This window comes from Calonectris borealis, chromosome 1 (assembly GCF_964195595.1).
Source record: "Calonectris borealis chromosome 1, bCalBor7.hap1.2, whole genome shotgun sequence".
In the NCBI taxonomy this organism is placed as follows: domain Eukaryota; kingdom Metazoa; phylum Chordata; class Aves; order Procellariiformes; family Procellariidae; genus Calonectris; species Calonectris borealis.
Genome location: NC_134312.1, coordinates 205,953,323 through 205,980,344, shown reverse-complemented (window position 1 = coordinate 205,980,344; position 27,022 = coordinate 205,953,323). Strand labels below are relative to the sequence as shown.

Here is a 27,022-nt window from a genome sequence, read left to right as displayed (position 1 = left end):
AGAGTATTTTAAAATTGCCTATGCCTTGTTTAAGACTGCATGTGTAAGTATAAGTTAAACCAACAGTCCATTTCGCAGAAAAGAATGTTTCTTTTTATTCTGTCTTCTACAGTAACTTTCCATTCTATCTCGAGTTGAACATTACCTTTCAAAGTTGGCTTTATGTTTTTGAATTCAGTATTGGTCATATAAAACTACTTCTAGGTTTCATAGATGTTGCTTTTCTTTTCTCATTAAATATAGATGGCATCATACCTATTGTATGTAACATTTAGTAGTGCAGTGTAACGCTGTACTCTTCAGTGTTAAGCTAATTATTGATAGGGTAGCTTCAAATGTCCATAGGCATGCTGTTTTAAGGTGATATATTCTCTACACAAGTATATAACAAAAACTTCATAAAGTTTATTAAGTGCATGTTTTTTCTCCTGTGAACCACTGGGTTGATTTTAATGCAGTAAAGCAGAATTCTAGAGCATAAACGCAGGTGTATTTTTAATAATGCATTCTATAAATTCAGATAAATAATTTTTTATCCTTTTTCATTTCTCCCTCATTCACTTAGTCCTACACTAAGCTTCAGTTCTCTTGTGATTATGCAGGTATAGTTGTTTGTGGAGCTGTACTGTATGTTTGAAATGGTAGGGATAAAAAAAATGACACTCATGCATCTTTTGGAAAAAAGGACATTGTTGATCCACACCGTTAAAGTTTAAGCTGTTGGTACTGTTAATTTGCTTCCTTGTGAAGCAAATTAATTAAAATACTTTTCATTTAAAAATAAAGAGGGTGCTTTTCTTTTAAATAAAGTAATGGGAGCTATTTCTCCTGAACAAGGGAAATTTTGCAGCAAATTATTGCTGGGTTGGGAACACTCCAGAGAAAACAGCTGGCGACCTGTTTTAATTGTGATGAATGAGACCACAAGTGTACAGCCGGGTACATATACAATTGTTTTTACTTGTTGGGCGTTGCTTTTCACAGGCATCATTTCCATCATGATGCCAAGTTTATCTTACAAGTCCTTTGAATAGCCCTTAAATAAAAAGCAGACTGTTAAAACTACTTGGATTTTGTAAGCTAGTATCTCATGATGACTTAGAATAAAGTATTCAGACAGCACTTTGTTTTACTTAAAATGGCCCACCAATAACAATAATGCTTTTTGAAAATAATTAAAAATACCTTTGTATTTAATGTAAGTTAGGTTACATATTGTACTTTATATTATTGGTATGTTTTCAGAATTTATTTCTTATCAGCACATTCCCATGACATTTCCTCTTGGAAAATACTTGACTCTTCCTCCCCCCACCCTTTTGTATTTACAAAGTTCACTTTAATTCTTCTGTGTCTATTCTGATTAAAAAGCGGGGGGAGGGAGGGGGGAAATGTTGCAGCGTTGGTAAGAAAAGATTGTGAGGCCTGCATGTAATTCCCGGGCTTCCTGACAGACAGCCGTGGGCCGCACCTGACACAAATGGTTCCGACGTTTGAATCTTCTGTGTTTTAACTACGCAAAAGCACCTCAGATTATTATTGTTGAAATATTTGTTTGTTTCCTGTTGAGAGCTGGGAATCCAGAATTAGGTGCGTGTACCCTGTGCCTCGGGTTCGTGCTGAAATCCTGAGCGGGGGCCCGGTTGTGGAGGGGAACGACGCCCCTGCCCCGCTCCCCGGGGGGGCCGGCGGGCCGGGCCAGCCGCCCCGGGGTGCCTGGCGGCCAGGGTGAGCTCTGCGCTGTGTGTCCCTCCGTCTGCCCCGTCCCCGAGTGAGGCAGAGCTGTCACCTCTCTGCAGCCAGAGGGGGGCTGTGGGAAAAGAGGGGAGGAAGAAGGGAAAAGCGTACGCTTGGGAAAGACGAGCGAGGGCTGTCGTGCCTTCCCTTTACCACCTCCCGCTGCAGCTTCCCGCACAGATGAAGTTCTCTGGGGAGAGACCCTGGCTTTTAATGAGGTCAGACTGAGTGGGGGATGTATGGGAAGAAGGGTGTAATAACATGAAAGATGCAGAAGTGCTGCAATGCTCATTGGCATTGTAGGAGAGCTGGTGGTGGTGGTAAAGCCTTGCTTGACGTTATGTGGTGCCATTGCAAGGGCAGAAGAACCAGTGGGGTCACCGGAGACGTCCATGTTGCCGAGCTCTGTCTGCGCTCTGGGCGTGCATCCTTCATTACACCCTGAATTACACGATGCGCTTCTTGTTCTCCTGAGCTGGGAAAGGACGCTGCATGGCTTCGTGGGCATTGACCGGCACAAAAAGGGTGGATGAGGGTGTTGGGCAGCAAACAATGGAGGCATAGTCAGTGTTGATGCAAAGGGGTGTTTGCAACGAAGGTGTCGCTAGGATCAGGGGAATGGTTTGTCTTAGTGGTGCTGAAGAGTGTGGGTTCTGTGCTCTTAGTGAAACTTGGACCTTTATAAACCCCTCAAAGGTGAGGGAACAGGGAAGAGAAGATGGAGACAGCTTCTCAGTCTTTAGCTGAGGCACTGTATAGGGGACATATTAGTACCTTTATATTAGTGTTAAACATTGAGGAAAATCTTGATTTGCACATTTACAGAACATATTTTTATAGTTTTTTTTTTTCTCTCCTGGTTTTATTTAAATCCTAAGCAAAAGTTTTGACTTTGAAACTAAAAATCTCTTTGGTTCTACCTTGAAATTAGGAAGATTAATCAAAAGCTTCTCTTACTGTTTTTTGTCTTTTTTTCTTCCTCCTCACAGTTTCCAGTCATCCTTCTGCCCAGTTTCTGCCTCCTGCTGTTCTTCCTTTACTATCTTTTTGCTCCTAAAACTCTGAATATTGCCTGACCAGAGAGGATATTTTTTTCTTCACAACTGTATTACTTTTACCTACCTGTCCCCCACCCTTTCTATTTGATTTAGGTAAAGTCCTCCCGATACCTTGGGGCTGGGAACTGGCAGTATTTGTGCTTGGCTGCTGAAAGGTATAAAGTGTTCAATTTCTTATTGCAGAATGATGAAGAAAAAAAAATTTCATGAGCCTTTGTTGTGTTAAGGATGGTTTTAACGATGTGATCAGAAACTTAAGTGAAGAGTGCCATAAGGCTTGATATGGGTAGGGAAAACTTAAATTTCAGTAGGTTCTGGATCTGCTGTCCTCACAAAGATATAGTGCTTGGTATGATCATTTGTCTTTGAAATAGTTCTGTCATTGTGAGTGACTCCACAGTAAAAAAGCAAAAAAAGGAGGGGGAATGGAGTTTTAACATGTGACTGCAATAACACATCATCTTGTGGTTAAAAATGACCAGTTATTTCACTGAAATAATCTGGAAACAATTTCTCTTGCTGGCTTTACTAGAAAGTCAGCTGGTTTTCTGAAGTGCATCCTAATTCCCTGAATAGGTAATAAAATTCAAACAATATGCTTATCTAGTTTATTTGAAAAGATTAATTTTTTTTTAATAGTGGATAAAGAATCACTCTGCCACATGTGCAAGGGGTGAACTGGCTCTCTCCTGTTTTCTACAGACAAGGATTGTTTCTTGTTAAATTTTGGGGGATATCAGTGTGAAAATAAGAAATAGTTTGGTCATGTGTGTTTGGCTCATTGTTTATTTAGTTTTTAGGATTTTGTAATGGGTGCATAGATATTCTTGAATGTAACACTCAACAGATTTCTTATCAGGTAACTTAACCAGTCAGTTCATCATCTATTTCTTTACCTGGTTTTGACAGTTGGGATATTATGAGCTGACTCTAAGAGATTGAGTTAATTCAGCGGATAGCAAACCTAAGTTCTTGATCTCAAGACGTAACACTGATAAAGGCTGAGCTGGTAAGTAACTGAATGTCAGTAACTTAAAGGCTCAGCTGGTAAGCCTGAATCGAGGAGTTCAGAAGTTTGTACAGGAGGCCTAAAATTCCTTTTACTTAAAAGGTGGCAAAATTTTCTGGTGTTTGTGTTCTGAGGGAAAAATATTAAAGGAAAAGGCTTGAGACCCAAATGGATGGACATTTAACTTACAAGGTATATTTGGACTAAACAAAGACCTCATGAGTAATAACAGGGAAAAAAGGATTTGTCAGCAAAGAATGACTTGGAGGTCAAAATATGCAGGTATAGTGTTAGAGTTGCAAAAAATAAACTATGTGAGGTCTTGCAGAAGAAATTGGAACAAACAGCAAAGTGTTCTTCAGCTGTGAAAGTTAAAAGAGAGCAAGAAGAATGCAAGAGTGACCTCTGCAACGTCCAGATGGGATAAAGGATAAAAATGATTTGGATATGGTCCAAAAACAAAGTAGCAATTCGTGAATGCTGACAAGTTAAGGCAAGCTAGATGCTGGTTCCCTCTTAGAAGATACTGGAACATAACAGATCGTCTAGAAAATGTGCTTATTTCCTTAAATCTTTCAGGGAAGTTGAGGGGGGATGAAGCCGTATTACTGGAGAGTGACACATTTTGTAAAAACACTTAAGAAGATGGAAGAATAGCTAAGAGGACAAGAGTTCTCTTAGCGTACCCTCAGCAGTATATGTTGGTTAACTGAGAAGACTTTTTGAAGCCTGTTCTTTTGAGAAATTCTACAAGTTTTGTTTCTTTGTTTCTTTCCTCTTTAAAAGATGATTTAGATTGCCTCAAGTTTATGTGAGAAGCTGTAGGATTTATGAATCTGCATTCTGAGATCAGAGCTTTAAACCATGAAATTTAGCATGCTGTCATTGGCAGCAATTACTGCTAGATGCATCAGGAGTAAAAAGAGCTACTTAGCTGTCTTCACGTGATTCTTCTCTGGCTTTTTTGTTTGTGGAACTGTGATGCTGAATTCTGAACAACCTATACGCCCTTGAGAAAGTAATATAAATGGAAAGATAGATGTTTCTAGAGAGATTTGCACCACTTGCTTATATGAGAATAAAGCCTTAAGAGTTTTTGGAATGTTTTCTTGCCCTCTTTTGTGGGTTAATACTTTTATTATATTTCTGTTGACATCTGCTATAGCCCTTTGACTTATATTTGAAGGCGGTTTTGAGCAAAGCTTCTCTCACAGTTGTAACAGAATTCAAAGCTAGCATATAAATCAGTCATCTGATTCTCGTCACCTGAGAGCTTGTTCTTGTGAAGCATAAAGCCAAAGAGCTGCTAAACATAAACATTTGGCATAAGTAATGCATTTCTTCTGAAATGTTGACTTTCAAATTGTTACTTAAATAATTTTCATAGTTCTTGCAAATATTTGTTGCTGCACTTTAATAGGAGAAACTCAAGATTTTTCTTTGCAGTTTCTTTCTGCTTGTGTGCTAAAGTAAATTTTGTGGCTGATTGTAGAAGTCTTTGTTTTGAGACTGATTTTTGCACATTTCAGGAAAATCAGTTTGCCATATTCTATTTAAAAATTTATTTTTTAAATACATGTCTCTTAAGGCTCGGGTTCTTTTCCTTTGTTTTTTACCTGCTCTTGACCTGCTGCCCACTTCAGTCTGTGCCTCATTTAATGACTACTGATTTCAGTCAACTACTATATAAGAACAGTATCTTATCACTGCAACTTAAATCCAGATAATGGACTCATCTGATCTTAAAATGTAATGTTGACCAGGATGTTCTTTTTTTTGTTTTCTTTTCAGCCCAGTCACTGAAAGAGTTTGCTCGGCTCCTGATTGCAGTTGAAGAGGAGAGGAGACGATTGGTAAGTTTGCTAGCAATAATATGTTGCATTGGGCCTCTTTTTGTATAAAATAGTACTTTTTTTTCTATTCCCCCTGAAGTGCTATTTTTTTTTTATTTGTGTATTAGATGTTAAGTATTTCATAAGAATCACTTGATTATGCAAAGGCAGAAATGTGCTAGCACAGGCTGGAGCAATTTTTAATGGAGTGTTCAGCCAAATACTTTTGCATCGATTTAAAAACTGTTTTCTCACAATTTCCTCCCTCCCCGCTCCCCACCCCAAAATAACCTCTGAATGCTGCTGTACCTTTCCTTTCTCCCATCTTGTCTTATTAGTCACAAAGCACAGCAATAAAGTAAACTGTAAACAAAGAGTTTATAGTGGAAATGCAGATTTAATGAAATTAAATGAAATACTTTTAGAGTATTGTCCAGTGAATACTAGTAATCCAAGAATATGATAAATAAGTGGTAAGAAGAGAAACCAAATTCATCACCTCTGAGAAACTCTTGCAGAGTACATCAGACTTGTCAGATTTGTCCTTTGTTATGGTATTCTTGTTCCATTTGTTTTCATCCATCCATGTTTGATGAATCTGCAGTATGCTTTCATTTATATTTCTATTCAGATGTAGCTTTGTTAAAGAAGTTTTAAGTATATTCTTGTACAAGTATTTTTTAAACAATTCCACATACGCAGTGAAACTACTTTTTTTTTCTTCCTTGGAAGTCAGTCATGAATAAAGAAGTGCAGTAAGGATTAACCTCAGTAGGGGGATTTTTAAATATTGTGAAAGTTTAACTAGCTCAAATCCATCCAATGACTATGTCTGTCCCTGTTTTCCTCCTTCTTATTAGTACTTAGGGAGGTGAGGAAAAGGATTTTCTGACTCAGATTGGAGGAAACTTACTAATCCAGGAGGGTGAATACAGAAAGTTCTCTTATTCCTAGGAGTAAATAACCATAGAATTGGTCTCCCACTATTTCTGTTTACATTATGATTTTGCCACTTTAAAATATTTAACATTTGTATGGTACAGTTGCATAGTTAATATCACCTAAACCTACAAAAGTGCAAAATTTTTGCTTCATGCTAAATATTTTTTCCTGGGTAGATGGAAAAGTGAGAAGGTGACTGTGCAGTACTTACCACCTTAAAAGACATTTACCAGAACACTTACTAATTACTTAGTTAAACAATGTTTCAAATGAATAGCTTTCTAGTTTAGGTTAAAGATTATTGTGAGCTAACTACTAGAAAAAGGAAAAGCAATGAATAGGTGAAGGTTTTATTTTTCAAACTGGTTAGTCTTTCATCATATGTATACGTAATTTCCCTTTATTTTATCTTTCTGTTTCTTTTTTTTTTCTCAGAGGAGTCACTCCGTTTTTCACTTTTAGAGGTTTCTGGCGCCTCTATGGTTTATAATTTGATCTTTTCATGTAACGTTTTACTTCTTATCTTATAGGAAGGCCATTAGAGTAAAAGGGGGAAAAACATTAATTATTAAGTGAAAAAAGACCAGTTGGATAGAAAAATACTTTTTGTTCTATTTCAGTATGACTTCAGTGGGAATGCATGGATTGTATAGCTGAGCTGTCGGATCCCAATGCAGGGTCAAAGACTTGGGTGAGATTTAAGTCTCACGGAAAAGTACTTTACAAATGGCTATAAGTTTAGTAGAATGTGATCATCAAATCAGTGTAAACAAAGTGGCAAATAGTATTCATGTGTGGAGAAACTGCTCTTGATGGGAAATCATTTGCATCCAGCTTTTCGCTGAGTTTGACATGGCCCCATTCTGTTTGTTCTTCAAACTGAATGCTCATGCTGAGAGAATCGGCAACACACAGTTATCATGGTAGTGATATTTGAATAAGAAAATTCAGCAAACTTAGAATTCTGTTTTTAAAAAGTTTGATCTGCCTGTTGGTGGAATTTATTTAATTATTATTGGAATTAAACTTCCTAAAATATTTGTTCCTGGTAGAGCCAAAAGCAAAAATGAGAACCTGAGGCTTGAAAAAATACATGTAGGATAAACCAGTTCCACCTAGATCTCTACATAGTTACTGTGCCCATACTATTCTTTAGGGATAAATTTTATAAATGAAAAAGAGAGTTTGGTCATCTTTTCTTCCTGTTTCCTGAGTTTATGCTCAGTGCCACACTGTGATAGCATTTACATGATAGAGATGCTTTCCATTGCGTGTTAGGCTGCATTACTGCATGGCCCTAGGTCACAAGGTTCTAAATACTCAGTACCAAAGCGTTGTTGCTGTACTAGCTTCATACAGTAGTACAAATCAGAGATCCTGCTGTGATGCAGTGTACTGACTTAAAGATTGTGTTTGGTTTCATTTAGAGGCAAAAGACGGGCTCTCCTGACATTTTTCCCCTAAAACCCATTAATTTGCAGCTTTTCATACTATGATGAATGTATTTATTGTATCTTATGGTATACGTCTTTGCTGTAAAGGCTTAGAAGCTTCAAAACAAAACAAAAAAACAATACAGAAAGTATCACCTTTGTCAGAGATGCTTATTTTTTTTTCTACAGTTCTCTTACTGCAATTTTATGCATGCCATCATAGAATCCAGAGGTCCCTGTGAGGATCAACGTCCCATGCTAGCTGCTGAACAGATTGCTAGTGATAAAAGTTTTCTGCTTGACAAACTTGTGATTTAACTGTGAAATCTTCAAAACATTTTTTTGCTATTTCTGAGGAAGCATGGAGCATAATGCATACACTTTGATTCCTCTGCTAGAAGCACTTCAAGCCAGCCAATTTGCAGATTAGTGATGATTTTAGAAAAAGTTCTCAGCTGACTGGAAGGGTCGAGACAGGGCATGCAGGTCTTTAAGAGTTTGATTTCCTTTAGTTCTGCATAAAAAGAGAAAACTTGCAAAAGTTTAAAAAAAAAAAAACAACTTGTTCTTTTTGACATTTTGTAGAAGGCTTGGAGAAAAGCAGTAGTCAGTGTTGAGACTACGGATACGCTTCATCATACCGTTTACAACTTCCTTTTAATTCTTTAAGTGTGTGACAGTAAAAGACAGTACTGTATCAGCAAATGCTGGATGTATGGGAATATGGAATGACAGATGTTAATTTTACTTACCAGCTAATGATCTTGTTTCCCTGCCTTGAATTTTGTATTATTAACTTATGAGCATGCGTATGAGTGATGAATGAGATTTGAATGTGGAAAGTATATGTTCATATCACCAATTGATTTCTCATCCGATGCCTATTAAATTCTTCATAAGCAAAATTCTTTTTTTGTTTTGGTGAATACAGAGAGATGTGTTGGAGTGCTTGCTCACTGAATGTATAAATTAAGTGTTTCCAATGGTCAAGAAAATGGTTTGAGAGGTGCTTAGCAAGTCTTCTGTCCTTCTTGCATAAAGAACCAAAAGGAACTAGTTTTTGTTTTCTGTGGAAGAAGCTAATGAAACAAGATATTATGAACAGTATTACTGGGAAAAAACACTGGAGTGTAAAGTTAAATAAAACTGTATCACATAAATAAATATTCTGTTGTGTAAAGCTTTGCAGCCATTATTATTGGCAGCAGTAATATGTTGATTATTATAAGTCAATTTCTTTTATCCTTGTCTTATTTCCTGATGCTAAAAAATTGACTAGTAGTCTTAGAAAAAACAGAGATCATGCACCAAACATTTCCCCTTAAAAAGCAAATAAAGGAAAAAGTAATTCATAAGACACCTTTTTTATGATATACTGCCTTATGTTTGATATCTGTCATTTCATGGTGTTGTTAATTTAATGATGCTGTTGGTAAATGGCGCATTAAAAAAACCCCAACCAAACAGCTCTGACTCTTGGGTTTTACAAGTAGTGTACCAATAGGATAAAAAGTCAGATTCATCCCCACTGCCTTTCCAATGACTTCAACAACAAGCCACCAGGGAATGTGAAATAATGACCTCTATTCCCAGTGATTATTAGGGAACAATAGAGATGCTATAATTTAATTTCATGTGAATATTTGGATCTATATCAAGGGAACTTACTTAGAATAATTTCCTTCTGCTCTTGCTGAATTTACATTGTTTCTGTTAAATAACTGATATGCTTTTTTTATTTTAGAGATTCATGCATTATTTATGTTTCTTATTCATTTGATATTGTTAGTAAACTTTATAGCAAACAGAAATGTACTGGGAGTAATACAAAATACTGGTTCCTTTTCCTTTCATAGGATTATGCTGTGTTGACACAAGAATAGATGAATTGGTTCATGCTACTGATTTCCTCTTCCTTGAGATCCCCTATCAATTTGAAGCATTGAATGTGTTCTCTTGAGTGTTATGTTATCTTGAATGTAACTCCCTGATTATTTCTGAAAGTTTGCTAAATCCCAAACTGAAATAGGCCTCTTAACTGTTACTTTCCTTGCTATTTACCCAAGTTTTTATGGGTTGCTGGCAAGTGATGAATGGTCCCAGAGCTTTTCTTTCTGGCATCGTGAATCAGTGAGATATGTGTGGTTACTCTGAATTCCTGACCAATATTAAATACTTCAGGGGATAGTACAAAAATTCTGAAGTGATAGTTGTGTACTATGCTCGATGAATATTTTTCTAACGTCTGTCTCTTTGTATTTCATAATCTTCATGCTTCAGAGAGTATCTCATTGTTGTGGACTTTTTTTCTGTTAACTGGATGTTCTCATTGTGGTTCTGTATTTGCCCTCACACAAGGGGTCCGACGCTATCTGCTTCCAGGGAAGGCATCAAAATATTCAGTTTCAAAAGCTGCACTTGAAGAAAAATAAATGAACTATTAAAACCAGCTATCCATGGAATGGTACATAAAATCAGATACCGAAGGACACAGCATGTTGTTGAGCAGAATTAACCTTTTCCCTATAATGTGAAATGGGTTACAGATTCCATCAGAAGAATAAGCAGTCTTCTATCCATAGGTGCTGCTTATTACTCAGTTTATAAACGGGAGAAATCATAAAATCACATATACAGGCACCCTGAGGCTGTAGAGCATACACCTGGCATTTTGGTTCACATGGACGCTCTCTTAAAATGACAAAAAAAAGTGTATGATGGTGTTTTGATATACTTGGTAACTGCTTTCAGTGCTCTTCACCTCTCATACCAATTTTAGCATTGAAATTAATCTCTTCGGTAGGAATCTGCCTGCAAGGAGACTGTCTGAAAGCATATTACTACAAATGAAGGAACAACACTGCAAATAAGAGGGTTTCTTCTTTTTGCAATTAGGACTGGTTTTTTCTTTGGGTTTTCTTGTTTGTTTATGTTCCCCCCCTCCCCATTTTTCCTGTTTTTGAATTAATTAGAAAGCACCTCAAAGCTGGTTTTTGGGGGTTTGGTTTTTTTCCTTAGACTTAAGATGGCCTGTACATACCCTATTGAGCAATTAAGGTAGCATGTACTGTGTTGTTAACCTAACTTCTTTGGAAAGACTTTCTGAATTTGTGCATCACATTAGTAATTTGGAAATACCCATTTCCTAAGTAACTGAGCTTTATGTTGAACAAGGAGCAGTAAATCACCACGGAATTATTTTATTTTGTTATAAAAATTATTTTTACATTTATTTATTCATTTATGATTTTCTTCCCCTTTTTCTTCTTCTTACCCCAAGTATAGTAGGCTATATATTGGATATTAATTGCAGAAGAAATCCATCTCTTTAGTAAGTGGAACTTCTGCAAGATAGGAAAATACTAATTTGAATGGTTTTGTTCATTGTTTTTTTGTTTTGTGTTTTTTGTTTTGGTTTTGAAACAAAGAAGTTGCTAACAAACTCTCTAAGACTCAGTTTAGAGTTTTAGAAAGCAGGTATTCTTTATTGCAGCACTGGACGCACAGGGGATCGCTCCAGCTAGTGTGCGCGCCAAATCACTTAACCATAGGGGTTAAATACAATTTGAGTATACATATATATTACATTTCCGAGAAATAATCTAAATATTCATGTTATTTCCCAGAATTCATTAACATATGCAAAAGTCTCTCACCATGTGCCCTTGTGCTCTTTGGTGGTCTTTCGAGTCCCCTGGTGGTCATTGATTGTCTTCATCACAGCCCTCTGGTTGAACTCAGTCTTTGCACATGCTCCGTCTATCCCTTGGCTTGGTTTACACATTTTTCACTTGTAACAAGCTAACTTATTCCATGTATATATACCTTCCCTATCTACCCTACAAAGTTAGCTTCTCTATCTAATTTATGTAGAGTACAACGTTTCTAGGTTCTTTTATTTACTGAATGCCTGGCCTATCTATTCATAAAGCACGTACATCATTTCAACCAAAGAATCTCATGTCTCTTCACTGTTCCTTTCTTAACAATGCTTCCAAGATACACAATTTATCTGCATACCTACAGACACAACACCTGCTAGTTACCTAACTTTTAAGCAACAAATCTTAACAAACTGTATCCACTACATCAGTTTTGTTTTGTTGTTTTTTTTTTTTTTTTAGACCATCAGCTTACTGTCCACCGGCAGTCAAGCTAAGTTCTAGAAATCACTGGGAAAATTATTGAAAACAAATCACATACCTTTATAACCTTTTTGGTGAACTCCCATTTTGAATACTTGCTATATGCATTTCTGGTCTGAAAAGGTACAGGGATAGGCAACAAGGAAGGCTAGAAACCTGGAAGCTCAGGATGAGAAGAGACTGTATACAAGGAGGACTCTTTGAGTAGCTTTAGTTCAAATAAATTAGATCAATGTTATTTGGAGACCTGGGATTCATTAATTGCAATGACATATCTCAGCACCCTTTAAAATTTTTGACTGCTCAGACCTACTAGTCCTCAGCAACAGGTTAACGCTTCAGCCCTTGAAATGAGATTTTTTTTTTTTCCTCTTTTTTTTTCTTGCTGATACAGTTGCCAGTCTTACCTCCTAAGACCTAACCAGAACAAACATTTCAAGTCTTACTTCAAATATAACTAAACATTTCTGTCACTATAACCCTGCTTGCTACCCAGTTCCCCCATTGCCTTTTATAAAAGAGTCTTCTGCTCCACTTCCTGGTCTGAGCCATTTGCAAATACCGTGAGAAATGAGTGAAAAAGACAAAAGAAAAAACACCTCATCCTTTGTTTTCCTGTTATTGAGTACATCATTAGGGAATTTATTCTGTATGCAGGGCAGAGGTATCAGTGCCAAATCACTCTGTCCCCACCAGCATAATTTTTTCATGCCTGGAAGTGGACAGGAAGGGTCTGCAGAGTAGGTAATGCATCAGCAGATTATGTCCTCGTCCTCTTTTTGCCTTCTAGGCAAGAGAAGTTGGGGAAACGTCTACTTCTAATAGCTCAAAAGGGTAGTTGCTTTGCTAGAAGAAAACCAAATTGGCAACATTGAAGGACAGCCATGCCTCAGAGTGCAGAGATTTGTGGTTACTGCTTCATCCCTTTTTACTGTAAACTGCTCCTGGAAGTCTTTGGACAAGCTATAGATACTTCTAGTGTTGGAGAGCTTAGTAGGGTATGTTCAGCCTCACTGTCTTCCTGCTTCCTTTTCATCCTCCTGGAATTTGTCTCAGATCCCAAACTGTGAGAAGAGTAAGTTTTGTCTATACAGGTGTAAGAATTTGTCTGTACAACCTAGGGTGCATGTACACTGTAGTCATCTACATTTTTCCAGTCTAGACTCACATTATGGATTCTGTGGAGAGAAATGGAAACTCCTCAGATATTGTCAACCTTGATTAGATGCTTGAAAAGTAGTTTACTGACAGTGTGTCCATGTGTTTCTCTTCGGGACATCTGTGAATTTTTACCGTCTAGGTGGTTATTTTGGGTGAGTCTTCAATTTTTGTGGAAGATGCTAATTTATTTCATTTATTTTAATTTATAGAATAATTTTTGCTTATGTTTTTCATTTGTCTTTTCTGGAGAAGAATATGGTTTGTCATTACCGTACACAATATAATATGAATTCTCATTTTTAAAATATGTAATACTATTTTGTTGAGTCTTTTGCCTGTTAGCCTTGGAAATTATTGCAGAAGAGAGAGGATGTAGACCGCAGCACTGTATGGTTTTGTGCTGTGTTTTAGCTCTCTCCACTTAGTGACAGAGCTCCGGGAGGAGGTGAGCAGGTTGAGGAGTATCAGGGAGAGCGAGAGAGAGATGGACGGCTGGAATGGCACCCTGCCTTCCCTGAGACAGGCCCCACGGGCAGGCAGGACGCGTGACACAGAGGATTCCCTATCCTCTCTCCGCCTGGCTGAACACAGGGACTTAAGGGACAGGGTCAATGGGGACAAGTTCCTGCCCGGCGCAGCAGGCGCCTCTCCTCTGTGACCTTGTGCCCTTGTGTAACAGGTACGAGGCTCTGCAAGTGGAACCCCACAATAACGAGGACGATGGTTCATCTAGCTTGGAGGTGTCGCCGAGGTTAAGTCGGCCTATGCCCTGCGTCAAAACTGCTTCCATAAAGTAAAAAAGACAGGTCATTGCTATGGGAGACTCCCTTCTGAAGGGAACAGAGGGCCCAATGTGCAGACCAGACCCACTTCTTAGGGAAGTCTGCTGCCTCCCTGGGGCCTGGGTTAAAGATGTGAGGAGAAGACTTCCTACCCTGATACGGCCCTAGGATTACTATCCATTACTGATTTTTCAGGTAGGCAGTAATGAAGTTGCAACAAGAATTCTGAGGGCTTAAAGGCGCAGGAGCAGACCGTCCCCATGTGCCGAAAGACGAGCCAGTGGGGAAGACCAGCCTGGCTGAACAGAGAGCTTTGGCTGGAACTCAGGAGAAAATGGAGAGTTTATGACCTTTGGAAGAAGGGGCAGGCATCTCAGGAGGACTACAAGGATGTCGTGAGGTTATGCAGGGAGAAAATTAGAAGGGCCAAAGCCCATCTAGAACTTAATCTGGCTACTGCCATAAAAGACAATAAAGAATGTTTCTGTAAATACATTAGCAGCAAAAGAAGGGCTAAGGAGACTCTCCATCCTTTATTAGATGCAGAGGGAAACATAGTGACAAAGGATGAGGAAAAGACTGAGATACTCACTGCTTTCTTTGCCTCAGTCTTTAATAGTAAAGCCAGTTGTTCTCGGGGTACCCAGCCCCCTGAGCTGGAAGACAGGGACGGGGAGCAGAATGAAGCCCCCATAATCCAAGGGGAGCTGGTTAGCATCCCGCTACACCACTTAGACACACACAAGTCTATGGGGCCAGATGGGATCCACCCAAGGGTACCGAGGGAGCTGGTGGAAGTGCTCACCAAGCCACTTTACATCATTTATCAGCAGTCCTGGCTAACCAGGGAGGTCCCAGTTCACTGGAAATTAGCAAATCATTGAATAGTTTGGAGGGACCTTTAAAGATCATCTAGTCCAACCCCCCTGCAATGAGCAGGGACATCTTCAACTAGATCAGGTTGCTCGGACCCCCTCCAACCTGACCTTGAATGTTCCAGGGATGGGGCATCTACCTGGGCAACCTGTTCCAGTGTTTCACCACCCTCATTGTAAAAAATTTCTTCCTTATATCTAGTCTAAATCTACCCTCTTTTAGTTCACCCTGGTGAAGGGTCTAGAGCACAAGTCTTATGAGGAGCGGCTGAGGGAACTGGGACTGTTTAGCCTGGAGAAAAGGAGGCTGAGGGGAGACCTCATTGCTCTCTACAACTACCTGAAAGGAGGTTGTAGTGAGGTGGGGGTTGGTCTCTTCTCACAAGTAACTAGCGATAGGACGAGAGGAAATGGCCTCAAGTTGCGCCAGGGGAGGTTTAGGTTGGACATTAGGAAAAACTTGTTTACTGAAAGAGTGGTCAAGCCTTGGAACAGGCTGCCCAGGGAAGTGGTTGAGTCACCATCGCTGGAGGTGTTTAAAAGACGTGTAGCTGTGCCACTTAGGGACATGGTTTAGTTAGTGATGGACTTGGCAGTGCTAGGTTAACGGTTGGACTCGATGATCTTTTCCAACCTAAACAATTCTGTGATTCTGTGAATGGTTGGAGTAAATGTGCTACAGAAAATTTTAACTAATGAATGGTTTTCAGAACCAGCTTTCTGCCCCAAATCTGAGTCAGCTTTGTGTCCCAACTACTGTCAATGTAAAAATTGGGAGGTAACTCAAGTGGAGTTCAGCGACACCTGGAAGAATGTTTTTGTATTCATATTAATTGCATATTTGTAGAGTATTTCTTGGACCATTTACGAAAATACCTGGTCTTCCCTGTTGTGTTGGTACAAGTGTTTGTGTGACTGTGTAGTGAACATAATCAGAGAAGTGATCCAGCTGGAAAAATAATTCCTTTGGCCCTGACTTTCTGCACTTCCCCTCCCTTCAGTGCATGCAAGGAAAATGATGACTTTCTGGGCCAGAATTACTATCAAGAAGATAGTAATTTCTTTGATATAATTGCTATCAAAAATATATTTGAACTATGCCTTCACTTGCCTACAGATGTTATCTCTGACTGCTATAACTGATAAACGAAATCAAGAAGTGATAGGCATATTTCTCTCATGCAGGCTTCCTAGAGAGCAGATGTGCAACGTGATCCTTCGGTGTGTTCTTGTTAAAGGAGAACGTGCAATGCAGTTTTCCCCCTTGCTGTGTCTTGGGGTGGAGGGAATCCTGTTTGCTCTCTTTCTCTGCACCACTGAAGTACAAAAATATATGTGTTCAGTGAATGTTTCTTAGCATTTGTGCTCAATTAAAAAAAAACAACAGAGTAATAAAAGTAAACAGCTCTCGTTCTGTTATTATTAATGTAGTTTAACTTCTAACATCTGTATGTATGCATGGACATTTCTGAACTTTCCCCAAATGAAAAACACATACTAGGCCACACAATTTGGAGATAAAGTTATGGGTGCTCTTAGTACAGAATATTAGCTGGCTCTTCCAGATGACACTGTGTCAGCTTCCATAATTTTCTCAAGTAATAACGTCTAGGAATGCATATGGAGCTCTTAGTGTTACTTTTCAGTTTTACACTTGGTACATTCATAATTTGCTTAAAGTATAGTTCTAATTTCTCTAATAATTTTCATTTTTTAGAATTATTTGTTCCATTATTTTTGTGGAAATGAAGAAAAAAACCTAAAGTCATGCTGTGACATTTGATTATAACATTTAAAAGATCAAACTGATCTCACTAGAAACTAGTTGCAACTACTCCCTCTCACAGTAACCAACAGGTTACTGCCCACCTGTTGGCACCTGGGATTGAAAATACAGGTCTGTGTTTTCTTTAACTTTGCAGTAAGTACTTCAGGAATCATTTTGCTATGACAGAGTAATGGCATTAATACAGAATTTGCTCAGAGGTTTATGATTATGAAGTCAACAGAGAACCTACTATTCATGTTTTCCACTGTGTTTCTTAGCAGCTTTCTTTTTTCTGTTTTCTTTTTCCTTTGAAAATGTGAATTGTTTCCTATTGATAATGAATGTCCACAGTGAAGAGTCGTAGCATATGCAAAGCCTTTTGCACTCTGTCCTGCTCAGCTTGGTCCTAGATAATTCCGTTGCCTTGTGAACCTACCAGTTGAGAAAGAAAGCAATCTGACTATTTTTAGAGACAGTCTTTGCTATTTTCCAAGATAGTTGTCATAGAGTGGAATTTTGACATAGTTATTTTCTTGTAGTAAACATTTTTTGTCAGAGGTGTGAAAGTATGGATCTGTCACATTGATCTCTGCTGTTTTGTGTTGGCTGGTTAGCTGACATCAAACTGGGAGCACTTGTCTGTCTTGATGGGGCCAAGGAAATGTAAGTAGGACCTGGGATGATTGTTCAAGAGGAAAGGAAAGGGGAGTGGAGGTAAGGGGCTTCACTAGCTCTAGTCCTTGTTTAAAATACTTTTTAACATTCATGTACCTATAACATCTTATACAAACAGTATACAAAGCCTTAGTAAGAAGGCTTTGATAATTGGTGTCCTTACAGTATTTGCTTTTCAATTTTCTGCAGAGAATGGAAATGAAGAAAATCCATTTATTTTTAAAATACAATGTGTGTTGCAGGAGTACTACACTGTAGATTAATGTAATTGATGCAGTGAACTATTACAGTTTCTCCTGCTTTCTATATTCGGGGTGCTTGTATTTGCGTTTACCTCGCTTTGAATATCTGACTAGGAAGCTGCTAGGATGATTGCTCCTTATTACAATATAAAACGATTACAGGGAGTCTTTAATCTTTGGTCTATGAAGCATTTTATTAAAAGATATAACAGCTTGCTGTATACAGTCCCATGATTTTTACAGTGTCCTGGTGAGCTGGCTTGGTGCCTTAGTAGCATTCTTTGCAGTCCTTAATTGACTAATCAGCAGTGACTGCAATAAGAAAAGGAAGTGATTATTGAAAACCAGTCAGTAAAACTGTAACTCATGGCCAAATTTCTAAAAATTTCTTGTTTACTTTGCAGCATTTTTAGTTAGGAGAGAACATTCACAAAATGATATTGCTTGCCATTCCCAATTTTGAAGAGTATCATCAAGAGACAGACAGGCAGATTAAATCCTCCCTTCAGTAAAATGAAGGGTTAGTTGGAAAGCTGCTTGCTAGTTCTCATTTTATAAATCTGATTTTTTTCTCGGTTTCATATACTCATTTCATATTCTCTGTGTTTCAGTGATGTGATCTTGCATTACAGGACAGTAACTTCCCAAAGTGTTTTGAGAAGCATTCACTGAGTAACGTGGCTGGAATGAGTTTATTTTAATGCCATTTTAGTCTTCACAGAAATGCAGATAGTTGCTATTTCAGCTTGTAGACGCTTTGGCTTTCGACACAGTCACTAACTGAGTGTCTTCTCAGATGATTGTTGACAGAGAAAAGAGAAAGGTATTTGCACTTCTAAATGAGTGTTTTAAAGGAACCTGAGTTCTGATGGATCAGCCAACCTTATAGCCCTGAAGTTTTATGCATTTATTTTGTGACTGCAGAGGGAGGGAATGGCATTGCTCGTAGCAGAGGGTACATGCTGTACCCATTACTAGCTTGTAATAATGTCAGAACATGCTGTTAGATCTGACAATCTACCACTTAATTTTTTCTTAATGGATTCTGAATTTATCTGCACTTCTTCCAGTAGTATGAGAAAAGGTACTTCACTCCTACAAACAATGTATTTTCAAATTTTTCTTCATTTAGTCTGATCTCCGGAATAGTTTGAAACCCCTATATTTCTTGTTCTTATTCAGTTTCCCAGGAAATGCGATTTAAAATGGGTAACACCACAAGCACTTTAGGTACCAAAGGGTATGTAGAAACAAAGATGCCTTTATTTAAAACAAACAAATGCCAACAAAAACCAACCAAACAAATAAACACCTTTTCACAAGAAAGCAAGTAAATCATGTTTTTAAAGTCAAGGCAGCTTGATATTCTCCCTTGGGAAATCTGTGTAATCTGCATGGGCCCATAGCTGTGTTACACACAAAGATGTTTTATTTGAAGTGTTCTCATTAAGATGTTGTCTTAAGGTTTGCAGAACACTTAGATTCCTTTTTTAATTCTTTCCAAATGTCTGTAGAAGCTCAAATTATTGTTACTTTGACAAGCTCAGATTATTGTTACTTTGACAAACTTTCGTAAATGCCTCTCCCCTAGCAAGTGCTTTTACTTTGAACTGAGGCTGAAACAGATTAACAGTTTTGTCTGTTTTTTTGGCAGCAGTGCCAGTTTATTATGTACACACTTCAGAAAACTGACCTGGCTAAAAGCAAAACAAAACAAACAACATTTTTTACTGGTTATTTTTCAACCATGTTGCCACAGACTGTTTCAGCAGCACAACAACAGAGGGCAAAGGAAGAAGTCAAAGAGAGCATGAAGAAGCAATGCAAGATCAGCAAATTCTGCTTAAGCTAGCATGACCGCCAGAATAAATGCCTGCAAATCTAGCTCTCGGTGCAATATTTGTTGCAGCCCTGCTGTTATAACTAGTTGTGGTCAAGGAAAGAGGTTATTTTTCTGGTAAAAGGAAATTATAGCAGAAATCTGGAAGCCATGTCACATGGTCCTGCGGAAAGTTTCGAATGATGGGGCCACGGAGTCTGGTAGCCTTAAAGATTAAAATACTGTGATAGCTGCTTCTTTGGATACCTGTCCTTCAGTAAAAGGCTACCTTTAAAGAAAGCATGCTAGACCTTTCGCCCTAAGCTAGCTCTTACATATGTTGGTATCTTCTTACAAGCTAAATGAGAGCTTTCTAAATTGATTTATGTTGCTAGTCATATTTGCATGAAAGCAGAAAAAAGACTAAGAAACCTGTATCTGATACTATTTCTAGCCCTTTTGCTCTAAATGTCTTGTTATGACACTGTCATCCTGTGTCCTGCATCCCTTTCTTAATTTTGTGTGCTGTTCCCAACATGCTCTGACAGTTTCACCACTGACAATCGGCAGAACCTTCTAAATTATAATTCTTCAGCATTTGAGGCTTAAATAACCTCTGAACTTTTTACTGTGTCAACTATCAGTAAAGCTTTGTATGTAGGCGGCTATAAAATTGTATTCCACAGTATGAAATCAATTTAAATTTTTCTATAACTTCATCTATTGTATTTTCGTATTAGTTTATTTATCGCTATGTCTGTTTTTAAAAGGAACATCTTGACCTTTTCCTGTGGTTGTGAGGAATTAGTCTGAACAGCTACATTGCACGTTTCTCATTTACTCTTTAAATTTCTGTTGGGATACCAGAGTGTTAATACAGAGAGTTAATGCTGTCAGTAGCATGGACATATCGAAATTTCTATGGATCCTGCACCTGTAAAAGTTCATTTATCTCTGAATAGTTCAAATCTATGGCTAACCTACCTTTCTTCAGAAAACATCTTAAATGTTCTTACACGTGCTTTTGTTTCCTGAAAGGATACATACTTCCAATCTCGGAGTTAACAGTTCCTGGGCATAGTACCATTACAAACAGCTCGGCTGATTTTGGCTTTATGCCTGGACATGTTCATTCATGAAATAGTTGTTAAAACAAAATACAACTTCCAATTACATTCATCTCTTAGAATAACTAGTTTCCTCAGCACCAGCTTTTTCTTTTTTTTAATGGTTTTTTTTTGTGTGAACAATGATTTTGGGGGGTTGGTCTTGTTGGTGCTGGAGAGATAACGAAGAGTGGATTGTTTGGATACTGCCTTGGCTCTTGTATCAAGAACCAGACCTGGGACAGAAGCAACACATTTAACTATCAGACTGCCTTTCTCAGGATTTTATTTCACAGCAGCTGCACAATACAATGCAAAGTGATTCTTAATAGTAATAGATCAGTATAATAGTAGCTATTAACCCCACTTTTGCAGTTACTGGAATTGACCCATGGAGACCTGCATGTCTATGAAGATGAAAATTCATTTTCATACTGGAAGGTAGCACAGACTACTGTGCTGTACTACCAGCACAACCCTACCTGGCTGCTTAATCAATTCTCAGCCTCACCAAGAGCAGCAGGCAGGTATTATGTGACTGCTAATAAACCCGTGCATACATAGCTGCTTGGTCCTAGTAGCTACTTAGCTACTGATAAAGCATTTTTACCTCACACAGAAGTGATCGCATGAGCTGCTAAAAGAGTAAGTAGGTAGATCAATAGTTAAGTCCACTTCTTGTCTGAACTGTTCACCTTGCCTGTCACTCTTTAATCTGAAACAGGGCTCAATGAATGGGAGTTGCAAAACAAATAAGAAGGCACTTTGTGCTCAGTTGTGTATGAGCCTTTCTTTGTCACATTCTAAAGCTTGTTACCTCACCATGTTTGGTATCAGTCTTGTAACCAGCACAGATTTCACATAAAGCACTTTGGATATTTATTCAAACCATTTCTAAAGACAGAAGCCATTTCTAACGTCTGAGCTCTGGAGTGTCTGTGGATTGGCATGTGTTTATGAAATACATATTCAGGTGCACCCATTTTGTATTTTAAGCAGTACTAGTAGTAATTTTCTATGTGATCCTGGTGAGACTTCCATTAAGGGAGACCTGCTAGTATGAAATTAATTTCATGGGCCTGCAATCAGATATTTGTTTCCAAGGTGCCTGTTCCCAAAATCACAAACCAAGAACAATACTTGTTATGATAATGACTATCATGAAAAGGAACAGAGTTTCCAGATTTTTTTTTTTTTTAATAATTAAAGGGTACAGTTGTTATTGTCTTTAACATGGTAGCGAAAGTTACATTTGCAACCAAGCTGGCAGAAGAAAATTTCAGTAAAGATTAGTCTAGCACAGTATCCTAAAAATGGCAAAAGCTGTTACGGGACCATCAATACTGGGAATATGGTGTCCCTTCAAAGCTGTGATAAAGTAATTGCACTATCTACTGTAATTTGGAAGGTCTGATTTCCAAATCAGCTTATAAAACTGATGGGGTTAGTAGCACCTAAAATACAATACTGTTTTCCCTACTATAATTATTAAATAGGTTTGCTGGGTCTACATACACGAGTAATGAAGTTTTGATAGTTGATAACATTTATATTCAAACCACAGTCAGGACAAATGGCTGTGCATTTACACTGACTGTAACTTACACAAGTTGTTAGTAGTATGTCAAAAGTATTTTCGTGAAGTTGTACGTAAGTAGTTTATACATCTTTTACAAGCCTTTTCAGTGTTCTGATAAGCCAAATAAATCACAGTGGGCATGGTGGTGTTGAGTTGATGGTTGGACTCGATCTTAGAGGATCTTAGATGTCTTTTCCAACCTTAATGATTCTATGGTTCTATGAAATATATTACTACTTTGATGTTGGTAGCAGTTTAAAAGCAAAAAACGTCTTTCTAAATTTTGACTCACAGATTCATAACGAGCCAAGATTTTTTTATATGTATATAAAAAAATATGCAGTGTATTTATTGTTCTGGATTAAACACTACTGTAAACATTGACAGAGTTTGAATAATTGTTCAAAAGATTATAGGTACCTAAGCATATGTATAGATAACGTATGTATAATTTTATCTGCTTCTGTGTTTGTGTATTTATCCTTATACTATTACTTAGGCATTTTCAGAATCTGTTGAGTGTAAAAGCAATGAGCTGATGAAAGAATGAGCTCAGGATCTGATACAGTTTTTTTCAGATGCTCTCATTTGCATTTTTTCTGCATGAGTTCCTGAAAAGAGGGAATTTTAACTTCTGCATTTGTATGTTATTAGCAGAACTTTTGTATCTTTGTGTGGGAAGTTTGCATGCTGCTTACATCATCTAGCTAAGAAGAGGCAATCATCTGACAGGAAGAAATTGGGAGAGAATTTAGGCTGAATGTCAGGAAAACTTCCTCAGGATGAGCTAGACTGTGAAATTCTTTGCCAAGGAAAATAGAAGTGTCTAAGGCACAAACTGAGATTGAGCCAAGAGTTGGAAAATGTAATGCAGAAACAGAGTAAGTATTTTGTATTACTCAGTGATCACGCATCCTTCTTAGCCTGAACCATGGTTAATCAGATTGTCATTAAATATTGTTTAGTAACTTATTTCAAAGATGCCTGTCATGAGAATGGGCTAAGAATACCATCTATTTCTCAAGACGACTTCCACTCTCTCTTTTGAAGGAGGGATTATGGGGAAAAGGGGAAACAGTTGGGAGTTGGACAACCTCTAATGAATATCTGCTTTTCCAGTTGAATTTAAGAGTAGCTTCATTAGCCATGACATTTTCCCAAGACCATTTTGTGTGAGGTTCTAAATAGATTGATTTTAGTATTTAGGAGCCTAAATTTCTATGGAGAGTTCTGTAGCTGGCCATTTTTTGTTTGTTTCTTTAAAGAAAATAAATGAAAGGAACCACTAAGTCAAATATAACCATTTCTGGCAATTTGGAAAATTTAAAATAAAATCCTAGCTCTAGTAAACATTTCTGCCAAAATATTTTTATCTCTCACTGTTAAACTTTCATTTAGGGTTTTTTGTCTGTTTGTTTCAGTTAAAATTTTGGGGTGTTTATTCTTATTTTGGACTCAGAAGAAGTTGCTTATGACATTCATGCACTCAAGCTCTTGATCTCTTTCAGAAGTCTGTCGCTAAAAACCAACTTGTCTATCTGCCTTAATGTCTCCAGCTTCTGTCTAGGAAGAAGGCACCCGCACTCTGGCTTTCTGGTTTTTTTGCGGAAAGCGTATTTAAAGTCAGTTTCAGGGAATTCTGACAAATAAAGCTTTAAAATAAATGCTGTGGTGAGTCTGACAGCTCAACATCCCTTAAGGAATAATGTGTGCTAATTAAAAAACATTGTTTTTACTTTTCATAGTAAGTCAGAAAGTTCTTACTTTGATTAGTTAAGTGTTTATTTATTCTTGCATTGATTTCCAACTTTCCCTTTACATCGTAATGGACCTCACAAGGAGGCCTCTTCGGAGTGCATTCACTCCAGTCTGGAGAAGTTTTGTTGACATTTGCGCAGTGAGGGAAACAGGCCTGGCCACAAAATTTACAAATCAGGACTTGGAAAATCAAAGAGACAAGTAATAAACATACAGAACTGATTTGGGGTGACTCTTAAGTAGGTCTAACAGTCTGAGTGAAAGTATCTGGGAAGGTTTAAAATTTTAAAGGACTTCGTAAAGTAAATCTTGTTGCTTATTTGCTAAGATTTATCTTAATCAGATAATTTCTGTAACTGTTAATGTGTTGAATTTTTAAAAAGTAAAAAGAAAAAAGCCACAAAAACTCCCTACCAAAGCAGAGATTCTTTCACTTCTTAAATTGAAGATTCCCCCCCAGTGCAAGAAAGTTTGGTTTTGTTGTGTTTACTTTTGCTTCATGGGAAAGAAAATACTTTTCTTGTGCTAAATGTTTAAGAAGTGAAGGATACTTGTAACAAAATATCTACATTTGCCAAAGTACTCAGTAGAATAATTTACCATTAAAAATGTTGTGAAGCATAGGTATACTTGAATTCTGGAGCTATTTTTTTCTTAATTAGTTCTGTGCTCCAATTATGCAGTTTCCTGTGTTTATGTAGTCATTTCCCCCATGATAATATGTAATGTAAACATTCAAGCTGAGGATTTTTTTTTGGCTGGCTATCTGAAATGACATTCTCGAGTTCTCTTTTGCTTTTATTATGATTTGAACTCTCAGCCTAATCAGAAGAAATGCACTCTTTGTATTAATGGTAGTGATAAAAAGATAAATACCCAAACTTATAAGTACGCAACTGAACTGTTTCTCCTTCATTGTGGTTGTGCTTGCGATTACTTCATCTTCTACAGTTTTCACTGAGTTACAATTCATGGAGTAAGCCATAAAAAGAAACAGCATCTCTTACTGGATGATTAGCTACTACCATGACCATATCCATTGCTGATTTATGTCTGTATTCTAAACATTTTCAGGGGTTTGCTAAAGAAAAAAGAAAAAAGCAAACTAGGTTTGTTTTGGTTTGTTTTGTGTTTTGTTTTTTTTTTTTCTTTAACACCAGGTAGTTCTTTTTCGTCAGGTGATATAAATACTGCCTATATAGTGTAGATGGAATACATGCAGCAAAGAATTTGTCTAGTTAAAAGTGTCCAAAGTGCTGTGTTTAAGTTGTTGTATTCTGTCATTCACCTCTGGGTACAGAAGTGCGCTATAATGAAAATTTCCTAAAATGGATCTAGGTGCTCTATTTTAAATGTACAGCTGTGGCCTGAGAACCTGAATTAAAGATGGCTTAATAAAGGTAGCGTTACAGGAACTTAGTTTACAATTCTGTTGATCCATAAGTTGCTTGAAGTAGATATGACATGTTTCATTTTCAGGTTGGTTCAGTGGTGCTGTCAGTAGTAAAACATAAATATTTTACGCTGTCACTAAGGTAGTAGTCCTCTGAATACCAGCAGGGAGATTTCTGAGCAACCCTGAATAACTCTTAGATACTTTCCTGCCCATAACCACTACACTCAAGAATCATCAAGACCTTAATTTTTGCTCTGAAGCGAACAGGGAGCAGGTAAAAAAGGTTTGCCCATTAATACTTATTGCATAATTCTATCAGCCTTTGCATGGCATTTCCCAGAGCACATTACAGAGCCTAGCTAGGAGTTGAGAAGGTCTGAATAGCCACTGTGAGCTCCACAATTGTAGAGAAGGCTGGTATTCTAAGCTTTCGTATCAGCACATGGACGCTACAGGTTTATTCTTCTTTTGCTGTTTAAGAACCCGGGAGCAGCAGCTGACACAGTACAACTGGCAGGCTGGGACTGGCTTGTGCAGAGACTGTTAGTAATTCAGCAAAGTGCTTTTCCTTGCATGTACTTCAGCAATGCAAAGTTCAAGCAGCACTTCCACCCTCCAAACTTTTATTGCTAATGAGGGCCCTGTATTCAAATCCGTTTCTTGGCAAGGCATACTGTGAGCAGAATGAAGTCAATTTTGTTAAAAGTTACTGTGGGAGGGCAGTAACAGCATTGTTAAAACCCATGTCTGGGCAATTCCCTTGATACCATTCTTTGCATCCTAATTTCCCCATGAAGCCTAATTAACAACATGCCAGTGTTTACATCTTTATTCAGTATTTGTAATACTTGGGATAGTGTTTGACATTTGGAATAAAGACTTGACACATGAAAAGAGCTGTGCAGGTTTTTTTTATTATTTTATTCAGGCTACCAAGGGGGAAGGGGAGAAATAAATGAAGGTGAAGGGAAGAAGTTAAACTTTAAAATTAATAATTTTTGTATGACATTAGTTTTGGAATTTTTTCCCCTACCACTTCAACTACATTATGAAGCACAACCTATCTGAATTTGTTTGGGCCCCTTTTGTACACAGGTGTTTCTTCTGGGGAGTATCTAATATTTCAACAAACACAGGACTCTTTTGCCAGTTTATATGCTGTGAGTGGGAGAGGAAGTTATGTGCTTACTCTGCAAACGCTTTCAAGTCTAAGATCTGATTTCCTTCAATTTAACACATGTAACTAGTGTGTGTTTATTAATGGTCATAAAACTAGCCATGCCCTTTAATAATTCAGCTGGATTTTTTTGTCTTGATGCCAACCTCTGGCATTCAGTTTCTTGAGACCATTATGTATTACTAGCACAATCTCATTTTTATTTCTTAGAATTCTTATCAGCTGCTGTTTTTCATTTCTCCACTTCATTTCCTTCTTTATCTTGGAAAATGTATTGTGTTGCCTTTCTTGAAGGCTATTTTCATTTGTATTTGTATTATTTGTAGATTATAATAGCTAAAGGTATATTGTTATGTAATCCCTTGTTTTAAAAGACATTTTAAGTGGAAATTTTTGGTATAATAATTTTATGAAATTGTAAATATATTTTAAAAGTCTGTAGTAAAAACTTAAAGACATTTTTAAAGAGTAGCATCACATGGTTTTCCTATTGTAATCTGAGTTTATAAAATACTATTGAATATGATG

General features: G+C 37.6%; 1 protein-coding gene across 1 annotated transcript in view; it reads left to right on the top strand.

Moving 5' to 3' along the window:
• ARHGAP42 (Rho GTPase activating protein 42) overlaps nt 1–27,022 on the top strand; it is a 164,294-nt gene that overhangs the window by 48,887 nt on the left and 88,385 nt on the right. The window contains exon 3 of the mRNA XM_075140100.1: nt 5,596–5,657. Within this exon, the coding sequence (XP_074996201.1) occupies nt 5,596–5,657 (62 nt within the window). The remainder of the gene's footprint in view (nt 1–5,595; nt 5,658–27,022) is intronic.